The sequence below is a fragment of the Indicator indicator genome, chromosome Z, assembly GCF_027791375.1.
Source record: "Indicator indicator isolate 239-I01 chromosome Z, UM_Iind_1.1, whole genome shotgun sequence".
NCBI lineage: Eukaryota > Metazoa > Chordata > Aves > Piciformes > Indicatoridae > Indicator > Indicator indicator.
The window spans coordinates 48,744,942-48,772,525 of NC_072053.1; the positions used below are offsets into that span (position 1 = coordinate 48,744,942).

The following is a 27,584-nucleotide window of genomic DNA, read 5'->3' on the forward strand; positions in this document are numbered from 1 at the left end:
TACTCTTATTTCCTTGCGTTGTCTATTTTACCCAGTGCTTCTTTCATTTATTTATGCAGATGCACACAGAGTGATGTGGTGGAGTATGTCTGTAACACATTACGAGCTTGACTTTGTACTATGTTCTAAGCACATCTCAGCCTGCCCAAGGAAAATCTACTTGTCCACAGTCCACAAAGCTTTGGCACTTTTCTGAAGAAAAATCCATTAGATTTACAACCCAGACCAACTTGTTGACCAGCATCCCACAGGGGAACCAATGTGAGGAATTTGGTGAGCCAAACCATGGCACAGGGGACTCTTGAGTTTTATGAGGTGGTCCTTTTGGGGCCACACTTCTTCTCAGATCAGAGTGAAAAGTACAGCCAGAGGGAATAAGAGTCTGAGAAAGAGAGAGAAGAAAGAGATACTCAGCCCTGATTTGCAATGGTCTGCAATGTTTTGTGCTTCAAAAGCAAAGCCTTCTTGATTAAGAAACTTCCTTGCTATGCCACAAAGGGCATAAAAAAGTCTATTACACTCACCATGTAAGCAAAACTCTTAAGCAAACCTGCAGTCAGTGGGAAGACTCTGGTCACAGCAGGCAGTAGCCCTTGGAGAGAGAGGACAAGCAAGCCTTCATAGACGGAACAAGCAGAAACAGAAGTCTGCCCAGCATAATGTTGCTTAGGCGCAAGAGGGAGCAGCATCTGTAACACTGCCATTGCAAAAGAAAAAAACCCTCAACTGTGGCGTCTTCTGGAGTGTACCTGCAAACCACAGGGATGCAGTCAGAGAAAGGTTATAAATCCAGAACTTTTCTACTGCATAATTTGTTCTCTCTGCATTTGCCAAATCATTGGGTCTACTTCATCACCCCCAAAAAACAGCTCATCTGTCTAAATGCTCGGCTGTGTCTCTCAGCTATATCAAATTAACTAAAAAAAAAAATGTAACCTTTGCCCACAAATTCTTGTCCCTCCAAGGAAAGTAATAAATATACTTCGTCTGTATAAATTACACTTAAAATATGCCTGGCCTATATAAATTATAATTACTCTGATACTCACCCATGCCCTAGGTCCTACACAGACTGAAAAAAATTTTGATTTATTTGGTTTCACTGACTTCAGAGGTAGAACATCTGCCAGTTCTGTTTCCTGTTTTCTGGAAGCTAGGTGGTTTTACACTCCTTTTTTTTTTTTTTTTTAATATCAAGATGGTTAAGATGACTGCCAGGCTTGTGGTGGGCTGATCGATGATTTCAAGTCACAAAACACAAACAGAACTGCTAACGGCTGAGGTACATATTTATATCCATGTCTTGAAATAGCCATCTACAGAAAGTGCATACAAGTGAGCTAACCAGATTCCAACAGGTTCTAGCAGTAATCTAGTGGAAGGATCACCTGAGGGAATCAGCCTAGCCACACCATCAGTTTCTAAGAGCTGTTGGAGCTCTCTATCTGGTAACTAATTTATCACCAGCTGCTGTTGTGGCAGCCCCTTAGCTGCTGCTGTGTTTACTCAATAGTCACTTTCAAGTAATCCACTTAAAGTAAGGAAGCAGTCACAGTGACTCATCTTTTAGCCCAGCAAGCTTCATCCTGGACTAGGAACACAGAGTGTTGAAGATCTGGCATCTGCAACCAAAAAACCTACAGCCAAGGAAAACATCTATGGATGATGAACATCAAAACCCCCAAGATGACTAATATTTTCTGGAGCTCTGCAAAACTGCATCCAGCAGTTTGCCACTTCAAAGATCAACACTAGTGGCTTCATTTAGCAGGAATGTTTCTAGACTTGCAGTTCTATATTTCATTGCCGCCTGGCAGGTGGCTGGTAGCAACTGAGAATGTGTGTGAATGTGTACAGACAGACAGACAAAGGCAAAACCCGCAAAACTGTAGAAAGGGTTTTTTCAAACATTTAACAAAATAGCCCCAAGCTAGATATCTGTAATCTCTATAACATCTCATGCACATTTTAGGGAAATGGAAACTAGTTGTACACTTAATCCAGAAATCTACATTTGCTATTTGAGCTCTAAGTACTGTCATATCCATCAGAGAGTGAATCCCCTGTGTCCAGAGATAATTGCCAAAGGACTTTTTATTCAAGTGTATTGCATCCAGCTTTCTGCCTCTTCCCTTCAATCAGAAAGTACACTTCAGATGAAACATATCCACATTCTATGGTAGAGCTCATCCATCAGAAGATGAGCACAGGGGCTCTGGTCATAACCCAGCTCCTGCAAGGGAGTTCCATTCAACAAACATTAGTGGCAAATTCTCACTGAGTATCCTTAAACACAAACTGTTAAAACTGGCAAATTAAACAAGAGGTTAATTTTGCATCCCAGGAATCCTGGAATTCAATTTATGATGGCTACTCTGAGCTTTGTTTTTTCTTCTTGAATTACTATTCTCTATTCCTTTTTGATGAGTGGATAATTTTAAAAGTATAAACTGCTATCAATCAAAAGCCAGGAATGAAAGCTTGCTCTGTTGTTTGTTCATTGGTTGGGTGTTTGTTTTTTTCTCCCCCAAAATTTCCATGTACTTATTAACCTCAAAATGTTTTTCCAGTTTTTACAGGGATTATGGAAAAATTGCACTCTGATACATATACTGCTGGTCTCAAAATTTGTAAGATCCTGAAATACTTTACAGGATGCTATCCAGTGGCTCTCTCCCTTCTGCCTCCGTAGTTGCAGGCTCCAGTACCACCAGAACAAGATTTAGTTTTGGAGCTTCAGCTTCAAGGAAGCATTTGGACTACCCAGAATGATGTTTGTAAGCATCATTTGGTAGCAAAAGCCAAAAAATATCTCCTTGTGCAAACTCCAGTCTAAGGGAAGAGGAAGAAATCAATGCCAATGAATATTATGAATGCTTAGGCATTTGAGAGATTTATGAACCAGTATTCTGCTTTCCACAAGGTATCTAATTGCTGACCACCATCAACAGAGTTTTGATACACTTTCTTAGGCTTTGCCTTTCTATTAAAGTACACACTCAAATTATTCTTCAGGACTCAGTCAAAGTCAGTGAACCACTTCATATATCTAAATTCATCTCAGGCCATCAGACGTCACCCAGGATATGCAAAGGTCTCTGCCACCTGTCTGGCCCCATCCACTCTTCACATATCTGTCACATCACAGTGACCTCTCTGCTTCCCCTTGCTAGGCAATGGTCAACAAACTAATTCCTTCAGGAAGTCCCTTCACATGTTTCCCAGTTGTCCAGGGACACTTGCCATCGCGGATGCTCAGACACCATTTGTCACACCAGGCCCTGAATATTTTTTTTCTCTAGATAACTTTGGAAGTAAAAATCTACATAAAATTATGGTAAATTTTAGCACTGTAATGTCATTCCAGTGAATATCCAGTATTATCCTCAAGCATTTGTTTGCAAGGGCATTTAGCATACCCTCATTGAGCTGTAAGGTACATTTATCAAGACAGAAACAGGACCCGAGATGTAAACTGGTCATTGGAAAAAATTTCTCAATCTGACCCTGCCAGTTCATGACCCTGTTTCCTTCAGGATATCCTGACTCCCATGTCACTGCCAAAGTAAGTAAAACCTTGTCAAAACTTTCCAAAGTACTAGTGTTTATGAGCCCCCATTAGATTTCCCCCCACACCCTCAACAGATTATTAAGGCTATTATGCTTCATTCTACTTACTTCACATACTAATAATCCTAGGGTGATTATATCAGCATTAATGAAGTTTAGGTAAATACATGAAATAACATTTATATAAACTTACCTTAGTGCACTTGAGCTAACAAATCTCAGCAGTCAGTTATACTACCCTGTGCCCTGATTTTATTGCTCAGAATGTAATCAAAGAACCCCAAAAGACTGCATCAGATCCAACCCCAAAGCCTCCCAGCTGGCCATTAGTACCCAACAGTGTCCACAGATGGAACTTCAGGAAAAAACAAAGTGTGAAAAAAGCACACTAAGATACTCCCTCCCTGTGTCCCTCCTGTCCTTGCTGCCGTTTTTCAGCATGGACTGCCTGAGCTGGTTGCGGTACCAACTGTATCAACAGATGAGCACAGCTGAGCAGCATGGGCCTTGCTTATTTTAAATAAAAAGCAGCCATGCAAAAAATAAACCCTGCAGAAATAACTTTGCTTTATCTGCCAAGATTTATGTGGTCTTTCTAAAAACAGTCCTTGGTCCAGCTTGTCTGAGGAAGCCTTTTAGTGTCACATTTGCTGCATAGTCCAGAAGATATTTGGACAAATGTCCACATGCTTGAAGGTGCTCATGCAGTGTCAAAACACACATTCAGCATTTTCTATATGTTTACAGTTTCCCCAAGAACGGTGACTTCTCTGCTGGTTAAGTATTTCCTGCAAACACACAGCTTTTCGAGGGAAATCGGAGCCAGAGCTTGGGCCAGGCACATACAGGCACTCCCTTACACTGCTCCCCACTCCTGGCAGTGCCAGCTGGAGTCCTGGTGTGCCTGGCTGGTCACTGGCAATGACTCACCACTTTGTTTCTGTTGTCAAGAAACAGATTTCAAGTCTCAGATTGTGCCATCAGCTGACCCTATCAGTTTTGTCTGTTACCCTGCAGAGTCAGAAACCTCTGCTGCTGTAGAGAAAGGTCGTTGTTTACTGAAGAAATCTGTAGTTGTACTCACCCAAGACATCTCTGGGATTACAGAGGCAAGTAATTCCTTAGTAAATGGTAACAAGTGATTTGACTAGCCCCACAGTCCTTATTCTAGGTTCAAATTTCACACATATAATACCCATCTTTTAAATGTGAAGGTGTAGGATGGTCTTTTCCACCCTCTGCTCCAGGCTGTAAACTCAAAGAGTATTGACAGCTGCTCTGCTAATCACATACATGAGATGTTTGCCATGAAATGTGTTATCAGCACAACTTTCTGACATTGTTCCTATCCTCTCCTTTCACTGTGGAGCAGGAGAAAGACCCATTTCTACAGCACTGGGCAGCTGAAACTCCCAGAGATGCTGTTCCTCCTCCTTTTCAAAAGCTGAGAATAAACTGAGCTACAAGAGTAGCTGCTTGCCAAGTTTTATCTTGGAAAACAAGGGAAATATTTATGACCACTGGGAACTTGGGGTGGGGGTATAAAAAGACAACTTTTCCATGTGTGACACTGAAATAGTCTGAAGTACTGAGCCAGTATTCCTATAACTGTGGTGCTCTGAGAGAGGAAAACACAAGTTCTCACCCCAGTTTTCAAAAGTCTGGTCTCTGCAGCTACCAAGAAACTGATCAAAGACAACTCAGGATACAACAACCATCTAAAGACAAGAATTTTCACCTTCAGAATGTAAGAAAACATAATTTCACAAGATCACAGCAAACTAGAACTTTCCTATATAGATTTTCTTTTTCATTTAAAAAGTAAAATTGTTAATGAAAAGAGGATCAATAAAATACACAATGCAAATCGGTACTTACATTTTCTGTAAATTTTTAATAAGCAAAAAAAAGGCACAAAATGCTTTAGAGAGCAAGGGATACAGCATATAGCACAAAGCAAGGATATTCATATACCTGGCTGTTTCCTTGTTTTTAAATATGCTCTATTTTCTTTCCCACAGGATTTTTTCCCCCATGCTGACTTTTAAAAATCTGCTTGCAAAAATAAATCAAAGTCTGCAATATCTTTTACATTTTGCAAATAAAGGAATTGTTTCTTTGTTATGCTTCTGACCTCGAGGCAAAACAGGAGTATCAACAGTCGAGACTGGCCTCAAGAAATGTCCATGGTTGTCCTTGCAACCTTCTGGGGAGGAAAATGGCTCTGCTTCTAAGCTGCTCTCAGACCCATCACCTAGCTGTTTCAGAATAAAGACTGATTCCAGCAGGAGAAGTATACAATGAATTTTAAACCAGCTTTCCTCCTCTACATCTGTGTCATGCAAAGTCCTGTCAGGTGAAAATTAAACCCACACAGACTCAGTGAAAGTAGATCTAACTGGGAACCTCAACCTCTCTGAGTTACTTCATGAGATACTAAACCTGTAGTTACTTTTTAGTATCTTCCTTATAGTTAATTAAGTAGTGTACCAGGGCTTAAACTCGCAGCCGTTTGTAAACCTCAGGAAACTCTCAGCTACTGAGAATTTTGTCTTTGATACAGATAGATATGGACTTGATGGATGGACTACTTGGTGGATAAGAAGGAGAGGAGAGGAGAGGAGAGGAGAGGAGAGGAGAGGAGAGGAGAGGAGAGGAGAGGAGAGGAGAGGAGAGGAGAGGAGAGGAGAGGAGAGGAGAGGAGAGGAGAGGAGAGGAGAGGAGAGGAGAGGAGAGGAGAGGAGAGGAGAGGAGAGGAGAGGAGAGGAGAGGAGAGGAGAGGAGAGGAGAGGAGAGGAGAGGAGAGGAGAGGAGAGGAGAGGAGAGGAGAGGAGAGGAGAGGAGAGGAGAGGAGAGGAGAGGAGAGGAGAGGAGAAGAGAGGAGAGGAGAGGAGAGGAGAGGAGAGGAGAGGAGAGGAGAGGAGAGGAGAGGAGAAGAGAGGAGAGGAGAGGAGAGGAGAAGAGAGGAGAGGAGAGGAGAGGAGAGGAGAAGAGAGGAGAGGAGAGGAGAGGCACCAGGGAGAACTTATTGCAGCCTTTCAATATATAAAGGGGGTTTCTATGAAAGATGGGAGAGGCTTTTTTACCACTGTCACTGTCATCACTGAAAATAACAGCAAAGTCAATTATGTAGAGTAATACCTATGCAGTCAGTTTGATTTGACACTGACCGAAGAATAAGTCAATGTATTTATGTCCAGAATTAGAATCCGTAGCTGCACATCTTACCTCATGCTCATTTCTGACACTTACTTAGGTTGTCACTGAGTCCTTCACAGGTTAATGATCTTGATTACAAGTGACTGCAAACACGTTGCCGACACAAGGCTGTTGAAGGCTGTTGTTATCAAGTTAAGTATAAAAATTCCATGGTGCATATCAATTCCTATTTGACTCGGACTTCTTCAGCATCCCATTCTCAACCGAGTTACTGCAGTCTAACAATCCAATGTCTTCACATTTTAGAGAATCCCTATTACTCTAGACTCCTATCCATGCCCTTGCAGACCTGTATTTCACGTAGCTTTCAGTGGAGCTTCTGGAGCACTGAAAGAAATCATGCAGTAGATTTTCTGTGCACATCACACATCCTCCTCAGCAACATGTCAGTAGAGTCACCATTACAATGCACAGACCCACTGCAGGTACTGCTTCCTAACCCCTCTCTCCAGAAGCTCTTACAGGTTGCCTTCTTCTTTCAAGCTAGAACAACATACCCTTCTGCCACCCTTCCTCTCAGGAGTTTCCTGCAGTACAATATAGGCCATGTACACACTGCACAAACTAGAATGGTACAATCACTAAATTAGAAAAGGCCTCATGAGGGAGGTTCAGCTAGTGCAGACATCCATCAGGAAACAATTCCATCTTCCAGAAAGATTGAGTATTTTCTCTCTCTTTTCACAGAATAGTTTTAACAGTTTCAAACCATGAACTTATATTGAAACTTCCACCGCTCCGGGATTCAGCTGGAGCTCTTCCTTTCTCTCTCTCATAGCAGATACCTAAGCTGACAAATAGGTGTGCAATCTTGCAGTAAGTGGGTATGATATTTCTCTTAAGAACTCTGGACTAACTTACAGGTTGACTAAAGGTATAGTAGTGGATTTTTCTTCTAGATGTGTAAGACAAAACATAAAACCAGGTAACAAAAATGGCCTATCAAAAAGAAACAGAAAGAGCTAAGCAACTCTGGATACCTTAACTAACAGAAAAAGATCTAGATGACCCAGCACAGCAAAAGTCCTCTGCTAATAAGGAGTGATTGATCTTTTAACTCTGTTTTGGGCTTGAACACCCACTAGCTGTGAAATCTGTTCCAAAGTTATGAACGTTTTTTCATATGAAAACGAACACTGATTACAGCTCTTTGCTTTTTACCTACATGTGCTGGTCCAAACTACACATACCACTCATCTTTATTTCCATATATGACAACTTCACTCTGCAAAGTTCTCTTTTCTTTTTCAAACAAACTACAGTTACCACCCTAATAATTCTGTGGTTTGACACTTAGTTTAAAATAAGCACTGGAAGTGGCTATATTTAGAGAGCAATCTGGTATTTGTATAAATCTTCTCATGTTTCCACTTCATCATACAAGAGTATTCTTGGCCAGGAAAGAAATTCCTCTGTTAAATGCCCAGTAAGAATTCAAATGAAAAGCAATGACTGTGTAGGAACTAATAAAGATTCATGTGTTTGAACTCCTCCTGCCTGCTGCTAAGCTCAAGTGCTCTTACATAAATTAACACTTTGATTATCATTGCCTAGCTCTATGTATACATATTCAAAATGACTTGCTGACAGTAAGTACTGTGAAGCTGAATATGCAACTATGTATGCAGATGCACAGCGAACCAAGGTACTGACACAGATTTGCAAACAGACTTTGTTCCACATACTGACAGATTCTATCATTGTTTGTGTCCTGCATGTTATCATGTCTCCAAGGCATATCTCTGAGGGGAAAAAAATCAAGTACATCCAGTTTTCTTAAATGTATTTATTAATGCTATATTTAAAAATCCAAGTACCAGATATCAGGTACTGTATTTGCAGTTTTCATTTGTATATGTGTATGGGTACTGAAGCACTCAAGGCAGCCACTCCTTCCCTTGAAAAGAACTTAGGAATTTAAACAATCACAAATTAGTTTGCACTTAGGAAAACCATAACCACTGCTGATTACTGGGAAGGTTCCAAATTTGTCCTCAGTTATCGGAGTATACTGCTGCTTGAACTATGGCTCAAAGCCTGAGCAATACTTAAAGCTCCTCATATTCTTGCTGCTTGTTCTAACTACATTTTCCACTGAACTCTTAAGGATGGCACCAAAGTCAAGGGCTCTATCATGGAAAATTACTCACTGTAGAGTAGAGGCAAGATATACAAAACAATGGATTATCCCAGCTCTGCTACAGATTCTCACTGTTGTTCTGCCATAAAATTGGCTATCATCTGACACTTGGGTACTCAGATATGACTTTCGTGGGATAAAAAAGGTGTCAGTAAGATTATGAGGCATAGCATGACATACAGAAGTGTCTCAAAGTTTCTGGTCTTCTGGTTCCAGCCCATACTTAGATCTTGAAAAGTTTTGTGACTGCTTGCTGCAAGCGTGCGTGCGTATTTAAGGCACGGAACACACTTCTCTGCACAACAGGCACATGGGGGAAGGAGAGAAGAAGGGATTTTCTAAGAGCAGACAACTATAATAAATACTGATAATAAAGTGCAGGTAAGCTTGGGGATACATGCATTGGGAGAATTAAGGTCTCTATTTCCTACACAGATGCAGGGCAGACAGCGCATACGTCTACAACTGAGTGACTACATCAGTGGACTACATCTATCTGGACTTCAGATAGATGGCCTTTGGGACAGGCCCCCACAACAGCCTTTTTTCTGTGCTGGAGATACATAGATTTGATGGGTGGAGTGTTCGGAGGAAAAGGAGTTGGCAAGATGGTTGCACTTAGAGGGTAGTGGTCAATGGCTTGATGTACAGATGGAGAAGGGTGACAAGTGGTGCTCCTCAGGGGTCCCTACTAGGACAAGTGCTGTTTAGTATCTTAATTGATGACATGGACAGTAGGATTGGGTGCACCATCAGCAAGTTTGCAGATGACACCAAGCTGACTGTTGTGGTTGATATGCCAGAGGATGTCATCCAGAGGGACCTGGACAAGATGGAGAAGTGGGACCATGCCAACCTCATGAAATTCAACAAGGCCTGCACCTTGACAATCCTCATTATCAATATAGGCTAGAGGATGATGTGATAGAGAGTAGTCCTGTGGGAAAAGACTTGGAGGTACTATGGATGAAAAGCAATGTGCCCTGGTAGCCCAGAAGACCAGACACATCCTGGGCTGCGTCAAAAGAAGCATGGCCAGCAGATCCAGAGAGGTGATTCTGGCCCTCTGCTCTGCTCTGGTGAGACCTTACCTGGAGTACTATGTCCAGCTCTGGGGGCCCCAAACATGAGAAGAACAGGGACCTGATGGAGAGGGCCCAGAGAAGAGCCACAAAAATGACCAGAGGGCTGGAGCACCTTTTCTATAAAGAAAGGCTGAGAGAGTTGGGACTGTTCAGCCTGGATAAGAGAAGGCTCCAGGGAGACCTCACAGCAGCCTTCCAGTACCTGAAGGGGGCCTACAAGAAAGCTCTGAAGGGACTGTTTACAATGGCATGTACCAACAGGACAAGGGGCAATGGTTTAAAACTAGTGAAGGGTAGATTCAGACTGGACATTAGGAAGAAGTTATTTACTAGAAGGAGAGAGGAACTTGGCTGCATGAGGAATCTCAGGTTTTATTCTGTGTGTTTTATGACACTGCAACAGGTAAAACTATCACAGTGCTAATTAATGACCTAGATATGCTTCCTTTTTTTTTTTTTTTAAACACCTTCAGAAAAAAAAATAAAAACACTGCAAAAGCTTTTCACCGTGGGAAAGATGCAAGACAACTTGCCTAATTCCTTGGGAAAAGAAAGAGTGTTCACCCATAAAAAAATTATTTAGGCACACGCAATGATTTAGCAACAGAGAAGAAAAAGGCAGGAGTGGAGGATGATGCAGCTGATGATGTCCCTGCCTACTGCAGTGGGGTTCTACTAATGAAGTCCCTTTCAACCCAGTGCATTCTATGATTATATTATTCTATTATTCTGAGATCTATGTCTGTTTCATCACTTGCCTGAACCTCTTTTGATGAGCTGAGAGTAATCGATGACAATTACTGTCAGCTCTGTAGTATGGCCTTAAACAAACTCAGCACATTTTGGCTAAACAGCTGCAAGACAGCACTTTCAGTCCAGAAGGTTCATTTGCAGAATAGTCTCCCAAAAGTAATTAGCTAGAGTGGAACTATTTTGCTGAAGCTTCCTCAGGATAATAAAAACAGCACACAACAAAGGCAATGTGTCTTCAAGTAGAAAATGATAAAAAAGTAAGAAGAGAAGAACAGACCCTTCTCCGAAACACATCAGAGTGTACTATGGCTTAGCTTATCTGTTTACCATAAAATCATGCAGCCATGAGTGTTAGAAAATCTCAGCTACATGATAATCAAGCCCCAAAAATACCAATAGGAACAAGTTCTCCATATCCTATTAAGAACAATTAAGAGATCCTTCATCTAACAAACTTTAATGTCTTCTATTCAGTGAGGGTGCAGAGATTTCATATATACATACACCGAAATGGACTCAGGCATGTACACACACATGTGACTAATCTATTCGATTTCTACCTTAAAAAGTATCAGAATTTCTCGTGTTCTTCATTGTGGGTGGAGATCTCTCTGAAAGACCACTGCATGAAGGCTTTTCTTAGCTTTCAATCAAAAACATGAAAATACCACAGCACACATTGTTGAAGTTGGAAGATACCTCTGGAGGTCATCCAATTCAACCTCATAGCTCAAGCAGAACTACCTAGAGCTAGATGCTCAGGACTGTGTCCAGATGGCTTTTGAGTATCTCTGAGGATGGAGAACACACCACCTTCCAGCCACCCTCACAGTGAGAAAGCCTTTCCTGATGTTTACAGAGAACCCCCTATGTTTCATTTTGTGCACACTGATTCTGGTCTTGTCACTGGGCAAAAGCCTGGCTCCATCCTCTTTGCACCCTCCCTTCAGGTATTTATATTTATTTATGTAAGATCCTCCTTGAGCTTCCCTTGCTTCAGGATGAACAGTCCCAGCTCTTGCAGCCTTTTCTCATAGAAGAAATAATGCAGTCTCTTCATCATCTTTATGATACTGCTCTGGGCTCCCTCCAGTATGACCATATCTCTCTTGTATGGGGAGACCAGAACTGAACACAAAACTCCAGATAGGGTTTCATCAATGCTGATTACCTCTATTGACTTGCTGACAACATTCCTTCTAATGCAGCACAGGACACCATCAACTGCCTTTGCTGCAAAGGCACATTGCTGGCTCATATTCAGTTTGGTACCAACCAGGACTCCCAGGTCCTGTTCCACCAAGCTGCTTTCTAACTACGCAGTCCCCATCATACATTCCGGCACAGGGTGTTCCTCTTCAGGTGAAAGACTTCCCACTTCCCTTTCCTTAAGTTCATACAGTTCCTGTCAGCCTATTTCTCTGACCTGTTAAGGTACCTCTAGAGGCCAGCATGCCTTTCCCATTCATCAGCCACTCCTCTCAGTTTTGCACCATCATCAAACTTGCTGAGAGCATACAACCTGTGTCGGTGTGAGCTGAAATTCCCCACCCACCGACAGTAACCAGGCTAGCTCAGTCTGGAAGCAAATGAAAAGCTGTATTTACAAGCAGAGTCTAAAATCTACAATGAAATGCAATGAATATGTACAAATATACAAAATTCACAACATTCACAAATATATACAATCAACAGAAAAGCACAACCGATCTCCCTTTGCTTCCCCCCAAGGGGACCCTCCCAAAGGGACCTCTCTCTCTCCCAGGAGCTTCCCCCCAGACCCCCCTGGACAGAGAAGCAGAGTTAGTTAAGCAGAAAGTTGTTAACTTAGCTGCCAAGGTCAGTGTGTGTTATCTTCAGCCAGAAGAGAAGAAGAAACAGCAGCCAGACAGCCCAGCAACTGCCCCCACTGCAGAACGCAGAATGTGCAGAGTGCCCACTTTGTTTTGGGTAATAGTTCTTAAACATTTCTGTCTCTCCAATGGAAGTCTTTAGAACAATCGTTATTTTGCTTTCTTACACCCAATAGTGACTTATTTACATTCTTTCACTTTCTCTGTTCTGAACTTTGCAAGGAAAAATTAAAAAGACAGTTTCAAACCATCACACAACCCCATCATCTAGATCCTTAATGAGGATGTTGAACAGGATTGAACTCAGTATTGACCCCCAGGGTACACCACTAGTGGCTAGCTTCCAACTAGACTTGTTCCAGTGATACCACCCCATAGGCTGGGCTCAACCATTCAGCCAGTTTTCAATCCTCACCACACTTTTGCTCATCCAGCTCATATATCACCAGCTTCTCTATAGAGAATTCTCTTATAGAATTCACAACCACCTAGGTAATGTGTAATGTAAGTAAGTGATAAAAGTACTGAGAAACTTTCACATTAAGGCTGAAAGCTTGTTCTGTGTGTTCTTCGCCTTTCTTATAATGCTACAGCCCTAGTAGCTACGCTTCCAGTTAAGTCTCTAGCAAGATAAGCCCAGACTTCCTATTTCTAAACTGATCTCAGCTAAGGTGCTTTTATACATCAAAGAAGTAAAAGAGATAATTTTCTTTCCCCCTTTGAAAATAGTTTTTAAGTATGCCTTTTGGCATTTTTACTGTTCACCTGCTGCACACAAGCAGTGAGAGAGCAGCCATGCCACAGGACAACTCTATGTCTTTATCACCCACACCTTGGCTGCAATACATGTTATCTTCCTCTTGCCTTTCCAGAGCAACTACACCTCAAAGAATATAGTATTGCAAGCATCAATAGTAATAAACCAAATCATCACCATCATCATCACTGCTACCTCAAAACATTTTGAAATATACCATGTGATCACTAGTTCTAAACTCCTTTATGAGAGGAGACATGCCCTTTCATTAAAGGAAAATAAGAGGTTTTCCTGTTGTATTTTCCTCCTTCAGATTTTCCAGATGAAGTCCTTGTCTAAGACACACAAGGGACTTGGCCTATCTTGTCTTCTCTCAAACAGCTCAAGCTGGAATCATTGCAAAAGGGCAATTAGGAGAGAGAAAGATAAAGCCCTGTGGAGGCAGAATGGTGAGCTGCATTTTTCTATTCACGAATATGTCTGGAAAACATCAGTCTGATTATGTGTCAGCTGACAGACCAAACTCAAGTCCACTGCTGTACCCCTAAACTTTCTAGAACACTAAATCACACAGACACAGCTGCTGCGCCCAGGGTAGTCCCAGACCAACTAAGACTATATAAGGGGAGACATGCCTTTGTTGACCCAACACCTACAGATCAAGACTCCAACTGAAGAAAACAACAGTGAATCCAAGGGTGGTGAAACCTCTACATTATCTATATCTCTCTTTCCTCCCATCTCTCTTCTTTCAATTTTATTTCTATTCTTTTTTTTTCTCAGTAGATATTGTCTAGATGGCTCTAAAGTAGTTGATAAAGAAATAACCTGTGCCAAAATGTCTTTATCTGCAACACTTGTTAGTTGTTAGAAAAAAACAGTAAATTGTTTTATATTGTTCCTGAGAGTACTTCTTGTGACTCAACACTCTATTCATGTATTTGTTTCCCACTATGTATATGATCTTAAGCAAACCAAGAGATTTCTGAACATACAAAGCATATCAGAGACAACCCAAAAAATCCAGATGCTATCCAAAATTTTCTGGGTGTGATGCTATTACACCCAGCCATTGCAATAAAGCTATGCCATCTGACATGTGCCAACATCCACAACAGGAAACAGCCTCAGGCTATAACTCCTCAAGAAAGTCAGCATTATTAATTTCCAAATACAATACCACACAAACCAAATTATCACTCTGCAAAAAGATATAAGGAGGAAAAATAAAGGCAGAACCCAGAAAGGATCAGGCACATTATCCTCAGGACAAGACTAACTCCCGAGGGATTTAGTGGTATGTCCTAATAGCCACCTGGGCACAATCCTCTATAGCCTACTCATTGTTTCTACACCTTTCTCAGACCTTCATCCTACCCCATGCAATAAGAAGTCTGTGTCTGTCCTAGACTAATGGCTCCCTTCCGCTCTGCTGTTCTCAATCTATGGTGAGAACAACTGATGACTCTTCTGCAACATAAAGGAAAATAATCAGAGCACTTCAACTTGCAACAACATAAAGAACATGGAATATGCTCCCAAAGGAGATGACAGTACTAAGAAGTCTTGCAGCACCCACGAAGACCTTAACTTGGAAGCAACTTTGCCTTACAGTTACATGTAAGGCTAGACTGGATTCCTATAGATTGGCACCAATATAACCCTAAACCCTGGAGTGAAGAGAAACTCATCAAAATGATGTTTACATCCTTCCTGTATTTCACGGTTCCTTCTCTATTCCAGACAAAGTACTCATCCTACCTGCTGGTATCACCTTTCTTCAAGGGCTCTCAAGTCTTGCTCATGGGATTTACTGAAAAGCAAAAAACTATGTTCCATGCTGGAAGGAAGACTGTTCAGCAAACATAAATCAGACCTATAATTGGAGTCGCATTTTCATTGCAAGATCCACAAACGAAGCAGAAAGTGCCAGTGAACAGTTTAGTTTACTCCTCTATATATCAGCTCAGGACTTCAAGTAGAAACTGCTCTGTGGAATATCTAGAGCTTTACTGAAGAAAAGTGTTTTCACATATCAATCAATCTAAACTTTGTTCTTCGATGCAGTGCATTAAAACATGACCTTTAATGTTACCATCAGAAAACAGGGAAGTCTTTTCCTTGTTCACAGAGCAGGTAGGATTGTCTGGCTTGCTTACACTCCAGGCATGACTTTCTGCTGCAAATGGATCTGCTCCAAAGCTAAATGCTAGAGCATTTCTCTAGATGCTCACACAGAAACCTTCTTTGGGCTTTGTTCAACCAGGGGTGATTGATGAGACAACAGTCTTACAGTATTGATTGACTGCTATGATGTAATACTGGAAAAAAAAAAAGAGAATCTGAAAGATGAGAGAATGTCTTCCTTTGATAACTTTGCATCTTGTTATGATTTCATATATAAGAGCTGTGATATGCCCTTCAATTTCTGTAGCTCTTCCATAATTTTTAATATTAATTACAGTTTGTGGTCCAGCAAATCTGAAGAAACCCACCATGTTTAAAGCCTCATTAAGCATTTTAATAGTTTGTAATTGAAAACTGTGAAACTCAATTTCCTTAAAGATTTTGGCTGACATTAAAAATGGAAATGGAATTACCGTGATTCATGGAAGATTTTCACACTAGGACTTGCAAGGTTTTCAGAACAGAGCAAAGTGTTAGTAACTCATACTTCACTATAGAATACACCTATTTAAAACAACAAAGTACACCAAAACAATTACTCAGACTGCTAGGGCTGTCTAACACACTGATCTTGACACCTGTTTCACAAAAGAAAACATGTTGGAGGAGCAGCCACATAGTGCCAAAGAAACACTGTTAAACAAAGTGCATTTTTACAGGTGCAGGCACTATATTGTTATGTAAAACTATTGGAATCTTTGGCTTGATTAATTATGGTATGAAGAAAGACTATAATAATCAGACTTGAATCTTTCTAGACAAAGACAGGGAAGGACAGGGCAAAAGATGCTTTTAAATGGGAGTAATAAAATGTTCAAATTATATAAAGGCTTCTAAGCAGCCGATACATTGTATGAAGTTACATAGACGATAATGCTGGCCTTTTAACTGGCCTTCTGTATAATTATTACTACAAAGTACTATTGACACAGTAAAACCTGAAAGATTAAAGGAATCTCTCTCTTTTTTTTTAAAAGTGTACCTTCTTCATATGTAACCATAGAATGTTTGACTCCATTTGACAAGTTCAACCAGTCAGGTAATTACAGCATTGTATGTACTGCTCTTGCATATGGCAGCTGGGGATGAAAAGGCTCATAAAGTGATATAATCAGAGAACTATGAGAAAAAGGGAACATAAAACAACTAGATGTAACTATTTCAGCTTACTTTTCAAATAAACACTCAAAGATTTCCACTTGATAGCATCCTACATAATAAGACTAGCAGAACATTTTCAGGCTGAACAATCTGTACTATATGCAAGATGAACAAGTCTTTTTTACTAGTAGCAACACTTCTGAAACGTCTGTAGCCATTCTTCAGCACAAGTGCAAGCTTATTTTTCTCATTGAATATCCTGATTCACATTTGATCTTCACCAAAATTCATAATGAAAAATGACAGTGAAGAAAATACCTTCCGTTCCCTTGAAAAAAAACCCAAACAAAAAAACCCAAAACGAAAAAACTTGCAGATCACAAAATCATTTTGGTTGCAGGAGAAATTTCAGATCATCAAGTCCAATCATTAACCTAGCACTACCAACTCACCACTAAACCATGTCTGTCATCATGATGTCTGTATGTCCTTCAAGTATCTTCAGGGATGGTGATTTCCTGGAGAACCTATTTTCAATGCTTGACAACCCTTTTGGTGACAAAATTTTCCTAAACCTTCACTGGCACATCTTGAGGACATTTCCTTTCATTCTGTCACTTCTTGCTAGGGAGAAGCAACCAACACCCACCTTGCTATAACCTCCTGTCAGGTAGTTGTAGAGAGCAATAAGGTTTCCCCTCAGCCTCCTTCTTCTACAGACTAAAGAATTGTAGTTGCCTCAGCCACTCCTCGTAAGACTCCTCTAGACCCTCACCAGCTTCGTTGTCCTTCTTTGGACATGCTCCAGCAACTCAATGTCCTTCTTGTAGTGAGGGGCCCAAAACCAGAGTTTCTGAGGTGTAGCCTCACCAGTGTCCAGTACAGGGAGATAATCACTCCCCTACTTTTGCTGGCCACACTATTCCTGATACTTCAGGACAGGATGCTGTTGACCTTCTCAGCCACCTGAGCAAACTGCTGGCTCATGGTCAGACAGCTGTCAATCAACATCCCCATGTCCTTTTCTGCTGGGCAGCTTTCCAGCTACTCTGCTCCAGGCCTGTAGCCTTGCATAGGGTTGTTGTGAGCCAAGTGCAGGACCCAGCACTTGGCCTTACTCAACCTTGTACCCTGGCCTGGGCCCATCAACCTGTCCACATTCTCCTGTAGAGCATTTCTTACCCTCAAGCAGATCAACATGGAAACATCTGCAAATTTACTGAGGGTGCACTCAATCTCCTCATGCAGATCATTGCTGAAGATTAAATTAAAGAGAACTGGCACAAATTCTGAGCTGTGGGGAGTGTGCTCAGCCACCTACTGTATTTAATTCCATTCACTACCACTTTTTGGGCCTGGTCATCAAGCCATTTTTTTACCCAGTTAAAGAATCCATATATTCAAGTCATCAACAGCCATTTTCTTTAGAAGAATGCTGTGAGAATGAGTGTCAGAAGGTCTACTAAGTCAAGGTAGACAACATCCACAACCTTTCTGTCATCCACTAAGTGGGTCACCTTCTGCAGATGGAGACCAGGGTCATCAAACAGGAGCTGTCCTTCATGAACCCATACTGACTGGGCCTGATCAACTGGTTGTCATGTACTTGCCCCATGGTGGCACTCAAGATTATCTACTCCATAACCTTCCCTGATATCAAAGTGAGATTGACTGGTCTGTAGTTCCCTTGATCCTCCTTCCAGCGCTTGTGTAAATGGGTGTCACATTTGCTAACCTCCAGTCAGCCAGGACCTCCCCAGTTAGCCAGGGCTGGTAAACGATGGAAAGTGGTTTGGTGAGCTCTTCTGCCAGCTCCATCAATACCCCTGGGGCCGATTCCATCAGGCCCCATAGACTTATGTATGTCCAAGTGGTGTAGCAGGTCACTAACCATCTCCTCTTGAGTTATGGGAGCTTCATTCAGCTCCCCATCCCTATCATCCAGCTCAGGGGCTGGGCACTCAATGACTAGTCTTACTGTTAAAAGCTGAGAAAAAGAAGCATTCAGAACTTTAGCCTTTTCCTCATGCTTCGCTACTATGTTTCCTGCCTCATCCAATAAAGGATGGAGATTCTCCATAGTCTTCCTTTTGTTGTTCATGTATTTGTAAAAATACTTTTTATCATATTTTACAGCAGTAGCTAGATTGTGTTCTAGTTAGTCTTTGGCCCTTCTAATTTTCTCCCTGCATAACCTCACCTTTGTGGTCTTCCTGAGAGGCCTGCCTCTTTTTCCATAGGCCACAAATTCTCCTTTTCTTCCCAAGTCTCAGCCAAAACTCTCTGTTCAGCCAGGCAGGACTCTCTCAGTCCTGCTTTGCAGGGCAGGTTGGACTCAATGATCTCTGGATGTCCCCTCCAACCTCCAGCATTCTATGATTCCTTGGCACTTCAGGACTGCCTCCTAGATCAGACAAAGTCTGTCCTCCAGAAGTCCAAGGTGGCAGTTCCATTAATCCCCCTCTTTACTCCCCCAAGAATCAGAAACTTTTAGCATTTCATGATCACTGTAGTCAGGATGGCCCTCAGTCGTTACATCACCCACGAGTCTTCCTCTGTTGACAAACAGCAGGTCCAGCCAGGCACCTTCTGAAGTTGGTTCCATTGTGTCAGGAAGTTTTTTTCCATACACTCCAGGAACCTCTTGGGACTAGTCCCTCTCCATTCTGTTTTGCTTCCAGCAGACACCTGGAACTCCCTAGTATACAGGGCCATTCCACCACCTCTCCTTCCTGGCTTATACTTTCTGAAGAGTTATAGCCATTCACTGCAAATTACTGGCTCCCCTCTTCATTTTCAGGATCACTACATATGTAGTGTAACAAGCTCAATGATCACAAAGTAAAGGGAGCACTTTCACTGATACAAAAACTCACACCATGCATGCATCCTGAAATTCCTAAGACACTTTATTTAAATTAATCTAAGTTTTTAATTTCTTTCAGAAGACTGGAAATATCTCTATCTGTTCTCTGGAAGTGATACTGCATGTTTTCACTTGTAGTTTAGCAAACTTCAACAGTATTTTCAAATTTGTATCCATCCTGTTTATAACAGAAGCTGAAAAAAAGTATTATTTAACTTCCTAGTAATGGAGAATAGTACAAAGCTAGAGTGACATCCTAATTCTGGGCCCTATCCACTTCCATTAGAGCCAGCTACAGCAGCTGTGTTTTCAGGCAGGAAGCCATACTTCACCCTCCAGCATTTGACTGAGGTGTCTCAAGATCCCTGCAGCCTTTCAAGCAAACTCTATGTATAGTCACTTTGTGTATTATGTGCAGGCTGCAGTGGTGAGAGTAGTCTCTCTAGGTAGGGTGTGTCACCCTTGTCTCCAGAGCACATTTTGCAATGCTTCATGTTTACCCAAGCAGATGGATTATAAATTAAAGCTAGTCCAGGTTATGTCCAAAAGGCCAGAGTGGCTCCTTCACAGATGCACAGCTAGTTTTTCATGTAAACACGCAGCACTTTGAAACATGAAGGTGCAACATGATTTTTAGCAAGTGTAGTTTACAGTTCTGTATCACTGGAAGAGAATCACACAAGTTGCTCCACCCTTGTTACCTGCAGGGAATCAGTTTTTCTTTGCAGTTACATGCAAATTATTTGTTTGAATAGGTGATTTGGAAAAGAGCAAGAAGAAATTAGTTGCTAACACAAGAGTCATGGCTGAACAGGATAAATAGCACCAGAGAAGAAGGAGAAGTAAAGAGTGTCCAGGAAGTATGAAAGTCATGTGGTTTGGTTTGGTTTGGTTTGGTTTGGTTTGGTTTGGTTTGGTTTGGTTTGGTTTGGTTTGGTTTGGTTTGGTTTGGTTTGGTTTTTTTTTCCCCTGGGAGTGACTAGGAAGGACAGCTGTTACCTCAAATACAACTATTTTGGCCTGGAAGATAAATTCAGTTATGAAGTCATGGCAAAACAGACCATGTGCTAGTTCTAATGCCTTCTCCACTCCACCAAATGACATGTGGTACACAGATGCCTAGGCTACAGGTTTGGAAGATCCAAACCAGTAAGATCCCATGGCAGGATGGATGTATCAGCTGAAAACCTTGCCAGCAAGCGAGCATTGTGGCATGCCAGCCTAGTTCTACTGCAGCTAGGTACAAGCTGGAGCAAGAATCCCTGAATTACCCCTTTACTCTGCTTCCAGTTAGAAAGATATCGTGAGAATGCTTCTCTCATTTTAAGCTTGTACAGTGCCAAGAATATTGCACCTTTTCCACATTTTCAATTTTTTTTACTTCCCTATGTACTGCAGATACCTGGAAATAAAACTGAGACTACATGTGTGCCAATCTATCTGCCAGCAGGTTTGTAACTTGAGCAGGACACAGCACACATCAGATATGAACTGTGCTTGCTGTGTGACAAAAACTAGGGTCACCAAGTGATTACCTGTTGCATTGCTCTGTATAATACAACCAAATGTGGCATTCAAACTTAGGTAAAGAAGGTCAGTTTTAAGTCATATGGCACAGTTGTAAATACGAGCTATTTAAATGGCATGCAGGCCATGTTTAGATTTGAGATTCCTCATACTGCTGCTCTCATGTCTGACTTGCTTGATGCTTCGAATGGCTGTCCTGCCTCTTGAAATTATTTTCCATCTTAAAACTATTTTGAAGTGTAGGTAAATGATAAGTATGTTCCAAAAGGCAAACTTCCATTTCCTGACACCGTTGTTAGTGAAGTTATGGTGAAGTTTTTCACCTTAAGGGTGGTGAGACACTGCCATAGGTTGCCCAAGGAGGTGGTGGAAGCCCCATCCCTGGATGTTTTTGAAGGCCAGACTGGATGTGGCCCTGGACAACCTGATGTAGCATGAGGTATCCCTGCCCATGGCAGGGGGGTTGGAACAAGATGATGCTTGAGGTCCCTTCCAACCCTGACAATTCTTTGATTTTGTTGTTTGCTTACCTACATGCCACAAACTGTTACTCGACGAATGCTCATTTCCACTGTATCACAGCAGCAGAATCCTAGACTACTGCAGCAAAAAGTAGGCATGTTTTAAGGAAAAGAAAATCAGGCTATTTTTATATGTAATACAATTTATTATTACATTATTTTCTGAATTAAATCTCTTTATTTTTGAGGATGAGTCTCTATTGGAATACTGCAGAAAGAGAAAGCATTATTAAAAACCTCTGAAATGCATGCTATTAAAATATATCCTTGAAGATGTGAGATTTGAAGTAATATACACTTTCAGAATTTTAAAGGGAAAAGCAACACACAAAAAAAACCCATGCAGGTAAAGCTGTCAATGATCATATAAGAGCCAGATGTATACAGCTGTTACCAACTAACAGTCCATAGAATCATAGAAACATTCAGGTTGAAAAAGACCCTCAGGATCACCAAGTCCAACCAACAATCCTACTCTACAAGGTTCACCCCTAAACCATATAGCCAACCACCACATCCAAACCACCTTTAAACACATCCAGTGTTGGTGACTCAACCATCTGCCTGGGCAGCCCATTCCAATGCTTGGCCATTCTTTCTGTGAAAAAATCTTTCCTAATGTCCAGTCTAAACATACTCTATTGCAGCTTGCAGTGATTCCTTCTTGTTCTATTGCTAATTACCTGGGAGAAGAGATCAGCACCAGTTGCAGATTTAGCAGTTCTGTGCTACATAGATCATTATAGATGAACATGGAAAGTTGCTTGCCAACACTCCAGAGAAGAATAGTGATGATAAAGGAGGTAACGACATAAAACATGTTGCTACTACTACAAAAAGAACATCAGTCCAGTGCAACTGTCATTGCGTGGGTACATTTAACAATAAGAACTTGTTAATACAAGCAATCTTTCTCTCCTGTAGCTTGAAGTGATGACACACAAATTTCTTTTTCTTATGCTAAATCCAGGAAAGCAAATGGAGCACAGCAAACTCCGTTAGGGCAAATCTGAGCTGACAGCCTAAATGCATGTTATTTGAAGCTCTATTAAATTGATCTCTGTTAAAATGAAGAGAGATTTAAGAACAAAACATACTCATAGACACAGGCACACAAAATGTTATGTCTCTAGATCTTCTTGGTAAAAATGTAAGCATTGTCCAGATCCATAGGAAAGATGTGCCAGAGTTACTGTGTCTAATGAAACTCATGTATGTATAGTAATGCGATGAGTAGGACACTGTTACAGACAGGTTACGGCTGTGCTAGACAGGGATAGGAGGAAAGCAAAAATTGCCCAAATCAAACAGTGAAGGATGACTGCACTTGACATAAGGCTGTTTGACACTGCCCTGTCAAATGGGTCTACATGGTTTTATTCAGGACTCTGCTGAGGATTACTGTCTATTACATATAGCATCTTCCTCTGTTTTAAAGTTTGCTTTACACGGACAAAGCATGTGCCCTCTGAAATAAATGCACAATTTAGTTTAACTAAGTCTCAGGATTATTTGATAAAATCTTATTATGCAAGGTTTGACAGTATGTGTTAGAATTAACCAACTCTTTGTAACATATATACTGCTGACACAGAAGTAAATTCCTGTGGAAACTGGCCACCATATTCCTGCAAAGCTTTATGCCCCAATATAACTGGACATGCACTCACACCAAATATACCTAAGAGTGTTACTGGTAAGCAACATGGTATTTGTGCTCCTCAACTACCTCTAAATACCACAGTAATGATGAACATATATCTGCCTCCTAAATTTCTCATCCAGTACTTGGGTCCAAGGAGATTGACTTTTTTTTTTTTTTTTAATACATCTTACCTAGATTTTAGAAAATAAATTATCACTTCAGAGATACCATGAATACAAAAGCATTTATGGGACCATGCCTACACCTCCCAAGTTAAAATGGCCCACTGACATCTTGGTTTATATTTACTAGCAAATCCCTTAAAGCCTCTAGATACTATCACTGGTCCATTGATCACAAATTCCTCTGTTGCTCAGCAGATTTCAGAACCAGGATTATATGATGATGCCCTTTTTCTAAGCAGCATTACTGTTTCTTGTGTAGCTGGTATCCTACAAACACCTACCTCATGAAGCACATTGTGTTTGCATAGGATTTCCCAGCTTACACTGAAAACAGAACTGGCACACTAGGAAACATCCTGCCTGAAGCATGATTCTTGGGACATGACTTCATCTGGGTGTGCTTCTCAGCCATAGATAAGCCCACAAGAAACTTCTATCCTCAGCTATTTCTATATTTAAAATTTTTCTTTGCTCAATGATTGTTTAATTATAATTGTAAAACACAAATACTGAATTAGCAGATGGCTGACTCACAAAGCTGACAGTTAAAAAGAACACCTTGATGGTTATACTGGAAGGTCCTGTTCCTGAAGAATTCAAAGCCATGTGAGGCTTACAGAGGATTTCAGTGAAGCGGAACTTCACAAGAGCACCACTGTGCAGGTGTTAGGGTAAAACATTTGACTTATTCCCTGTGTAGCTGGTACCCTACAACACTGGGGTGGGACTGATTTACCGGTCTTGAGTAAATTAGAAAGAGTGATATCCATTTTAGCGTTGCCTGTTCTGTTTTGATTTTCCTTTCGCACTTGACTAAAATGGGCCCTAAAATGGCAGTTAATTACAAGTAGCAAAATGTTAGCTAAAAAAAAAACACCACCAAAACCAAACGTAAAAAGTCAAAGTTTTCAGTTAGAAGAATTCTAAAATGAAACACAAAAAAAAATCTCATATATCCCAGAAGTACCAGAATACTCAAGAGAAACCACCAGCATTTAGAAAAGCAGCTGAACCTTAGAAAACTACTAGTTTTAGTGGGAATATATAGCTGTAAACAAAAGCAAAATTTGGCCTCACACTTTCTTTGTGTGTCTGGCCCTTCAGAAGACACTGGCTTCCTTGGCAACTGGGCAAAAAACTTTCAAGTATGGAGTGGAAATTTCTGGGCAGGATTTTAGTTATATTTACATCATCTTGACAGTCTGGCACAAGATCATGCTACTGAGAGATTTATAAGATGAAAGAACTCGCACTGCAAATCAGATAATTCTGTAAAATATTTGCTGCATATAACTACATTAAGAATAACATTTTCAAATAATGAAACCATTTTTAAGCAATAGAATGAGAAGTGGAACAATTCAAAGCTAAGCTGCCACTCCCATCCTTAACTTCCTCTGTTGTCCCACTAAGTTACTGTATGTACATACACTGACCTGCAAATACCAGTTATCTGCTGCTACAAAAAGGAACATAGTTTTATTAGCTAAAAAAAAAAAATAGTATCTAAGGAAACTAGTTTTGAACACCTGCTACATAGATTTGGATGAACTATTTTCAATTAGATTTAGTTATAATCCTACGAATGTGTTTCTGAAGAGACTAGTAACTTGAGTGCTGAATGTTTGCTTGGAACAAATTACTACGATTCCAGACTGCAGAATAAAGTTTTCAGATGACATGCTGACAGAGCTATGTCTATAAAGAGAGCTGGCATACCACATATCTTCCCAGAGTATGACAGCTCAGTTATATGTCTCTGACAGAAGCTGCATAGCCATTGGTATGCTTCTGGGCTCAGAGAAAATCAGACTAGGACAACCCAGATAGTGTTCTGTGAGCCAAAAAAGGCAGGCTGCAGCCCATACAAATCTCTGACCAGATTGCCCTGTTTCCTGAAGCACTGTAGCATGGATCTGCACAACATGATGCACATCCATTTCTGCACATATTACTCTCAGCATCTCAAAGTCCCTCGCAGATGAATCAGTGTCACTGGCATGGGGCTCACAGCTAAATCATAAGAAGGAAGTGCTGCTTTCAGGACTGGAAGCTTAACAGGGCATGATGTTAAAGAGGCATAGCTGAGAAAGCTGTGATGGTTATGAAATTTTCACTAATACCTTCAAAAATTCAGGAAAATGTATGTCTATTTAAATTACAAACAAAAAAGAAGAAGGGAAAAAGCAGTTATTTTAATGATGACATCCACACCACCTTTTCTAAGTTAGCACTCTTTGTACACTTTCAAACCTTAATGATTAATCTAAGAATTAACAGTTAAGGTGACTTACTTTCCATATATGAGAAATGGTTAAAAATCAGGGAAAAAAAAGTTTCATTATCATCTGAGTAACAAGTGGAATGACAAAACTGGACCAGCCAGTTTTGAATGAAGCACTAACGAGGGGCAATGAGGGGTATCTATCTCTTTGCATCTGTACTCCTTTATTATTCTTGGAACCTGTTTCAGAGTTTAAAAAAATGAGAAAAGACATAGTACCTTTTACTATGTGAGCAAAATTTTCACTTTATGAATAACACTGTGTCCAAAAGATAACCCAAATTTAATTATTTCATTAATTAATTATAATCATATTGTATTTATTTTTCCTTAGTCTTTGGTCTGTTCATACCGATTCTGTCAAAAATAGGAGCCTACACTAAGAACTTACCAAGACATAGAGTTGCATAGAAACGCTGTATATGACTGGGTTTTGTTCACTCTTTCAACGCCAGTCAGGCTTAATATACAACTTAGTTACAGGACCAATGCTCATCCTTTCTCTGTTGAACTGTGGGTACCATAAAATGGTGGAAAGTCTTAATTGAACGTGTTGTGCAGATACTCTTAGCAAAGATTGTCTCCTGCCCTGGAAATTCATCTACTTCTAGATTAGAAGCCAAAATATGCTTAGAAAAGAGTAACGCAGCTTAACAGGAATTTGGCAGATGTGTTTCATTCTAGGAGGAGGCTAAGTTGCACATAGCAGATTTGATAGACGATCCCGTCTTCCAAGAGAAAGAAATAGGAAGGAGGTTTCAGGGGCACACTGCAGACCTGTTGAGAGACCCGTGTCTGGGGAACAGACGCTCCTCGCAGAGCCTGCAGATCGGTTGTCAGAGGGCCGACACCCACAGATCGAAACTGCACACGGGAGGGATCCGACGGCGGCTCTTTCCCCGACAACGCTGAAATGTGCGGCACCGCCGGGCGACGGCGGCACCCAAGGACCGCGCAATAGCGCCTGGCCGGGGGCTGGCAGCGCTCGGGGGCGGAGAGCTCTAGGCCCGAGGGTTAGCAGCGCTCATACCTTCCGCGTGCAGTGCCCAGGGCAGATGCGCGTAGTCCCACTGGTAGCCGCAGGCGCTGTCCTCAAAGGTACACGACCCGGGGGAGAGCAAGGCCGCCCCGGCGAGCCGCAAAGCTGCAAGAACAAAGCAAGCCCCGGTCACGGCCTGGCCATCCCGGCGGCAGCGGGCTGGCGGCCGACGACGACCCCGGAGCAGCGCCCATCCCACGTCCCGGGCGGGCGTCGGGCGTCGCGGCGCGTCCCCCGCCGCCACTTACCGTGCGCGGCGAGGAGGTAGAGCTGCAGCATCTTTCGCGCCGGGGGAGCTGGGGCTGGCGGCGTCGGGGCTGGCGAGAAGCGGCGGCCGGGAGGGAGGGGGCGCGGCCGCGCCAAGCCCGGGGCTGCTGCGGCGGCGGCGGCGGCGGCGGGACTGAGCGTGGCCACTCGGCACTCTGTTGGGGCACGGGGGGAAGAGTCGCGGCCGCGGGACGGCAGAGCGGCGGCGCACAGGGACCGCGGTCAGCCCCGGTGGGCGGCCCGTCCCACCCACGACGCTAAGCGGGGTCGGCCGCGGCGGGTCGCCCAAGGCCGGAGCGGCTGACGCGGGAGCGCCCTTGAAGATGAGGATACCGCCGCCTCTCTGCGCAACCTGCTGAGGCGCATCTACGTCCTCCCTGCAAAATCGTGCTTTCTCATGTCTCAGTATATTTCCCTGTGTTTCACCTTGTGCCCTCTGTCTTGCTCCTGTCTCTGAGTACCACTAGGAGAGCCTGGCTCCTCTCTCACATATTTGTACACTTTACCAAGATTCCCACTCACACCCATCTGCAGAGAACAAAACAGCTCCCACCCCATCAGGGCTCCTGTGCCACCACAACCTGT

At 41.9% G+C, this 27,584-nt stretch overlaps 1 protein-coding gene across 1 annotated transcript in view; it reads right to left on the bottom strand.

The window, feature by feature from the left end:
• MAMDC2 (MAM domain containing 2) overlaps positions 1-27,011 on the bottom strand; it is a 70,587-nt gene extending 43,576 nt beyond the window's left edge. Inside the window, exons 1-2 of the mRNA XM_054398013.1 lie at positions 26,981-27,011; positions 26,724-26,837 (exon numbers count right to left, since the gene is read on the bottom strand). Coding sequence (XP_054253988.1) covers positions 26,724-26,837; positions 26,981-27,011 — 145 coding nt within the window. The remainder of the gene's footprint in view (positions 1-26,723; positions 26,838-26,980) is intronic.
• Positions 27,012-27,584: the final 573 nt, after the last annotated feature.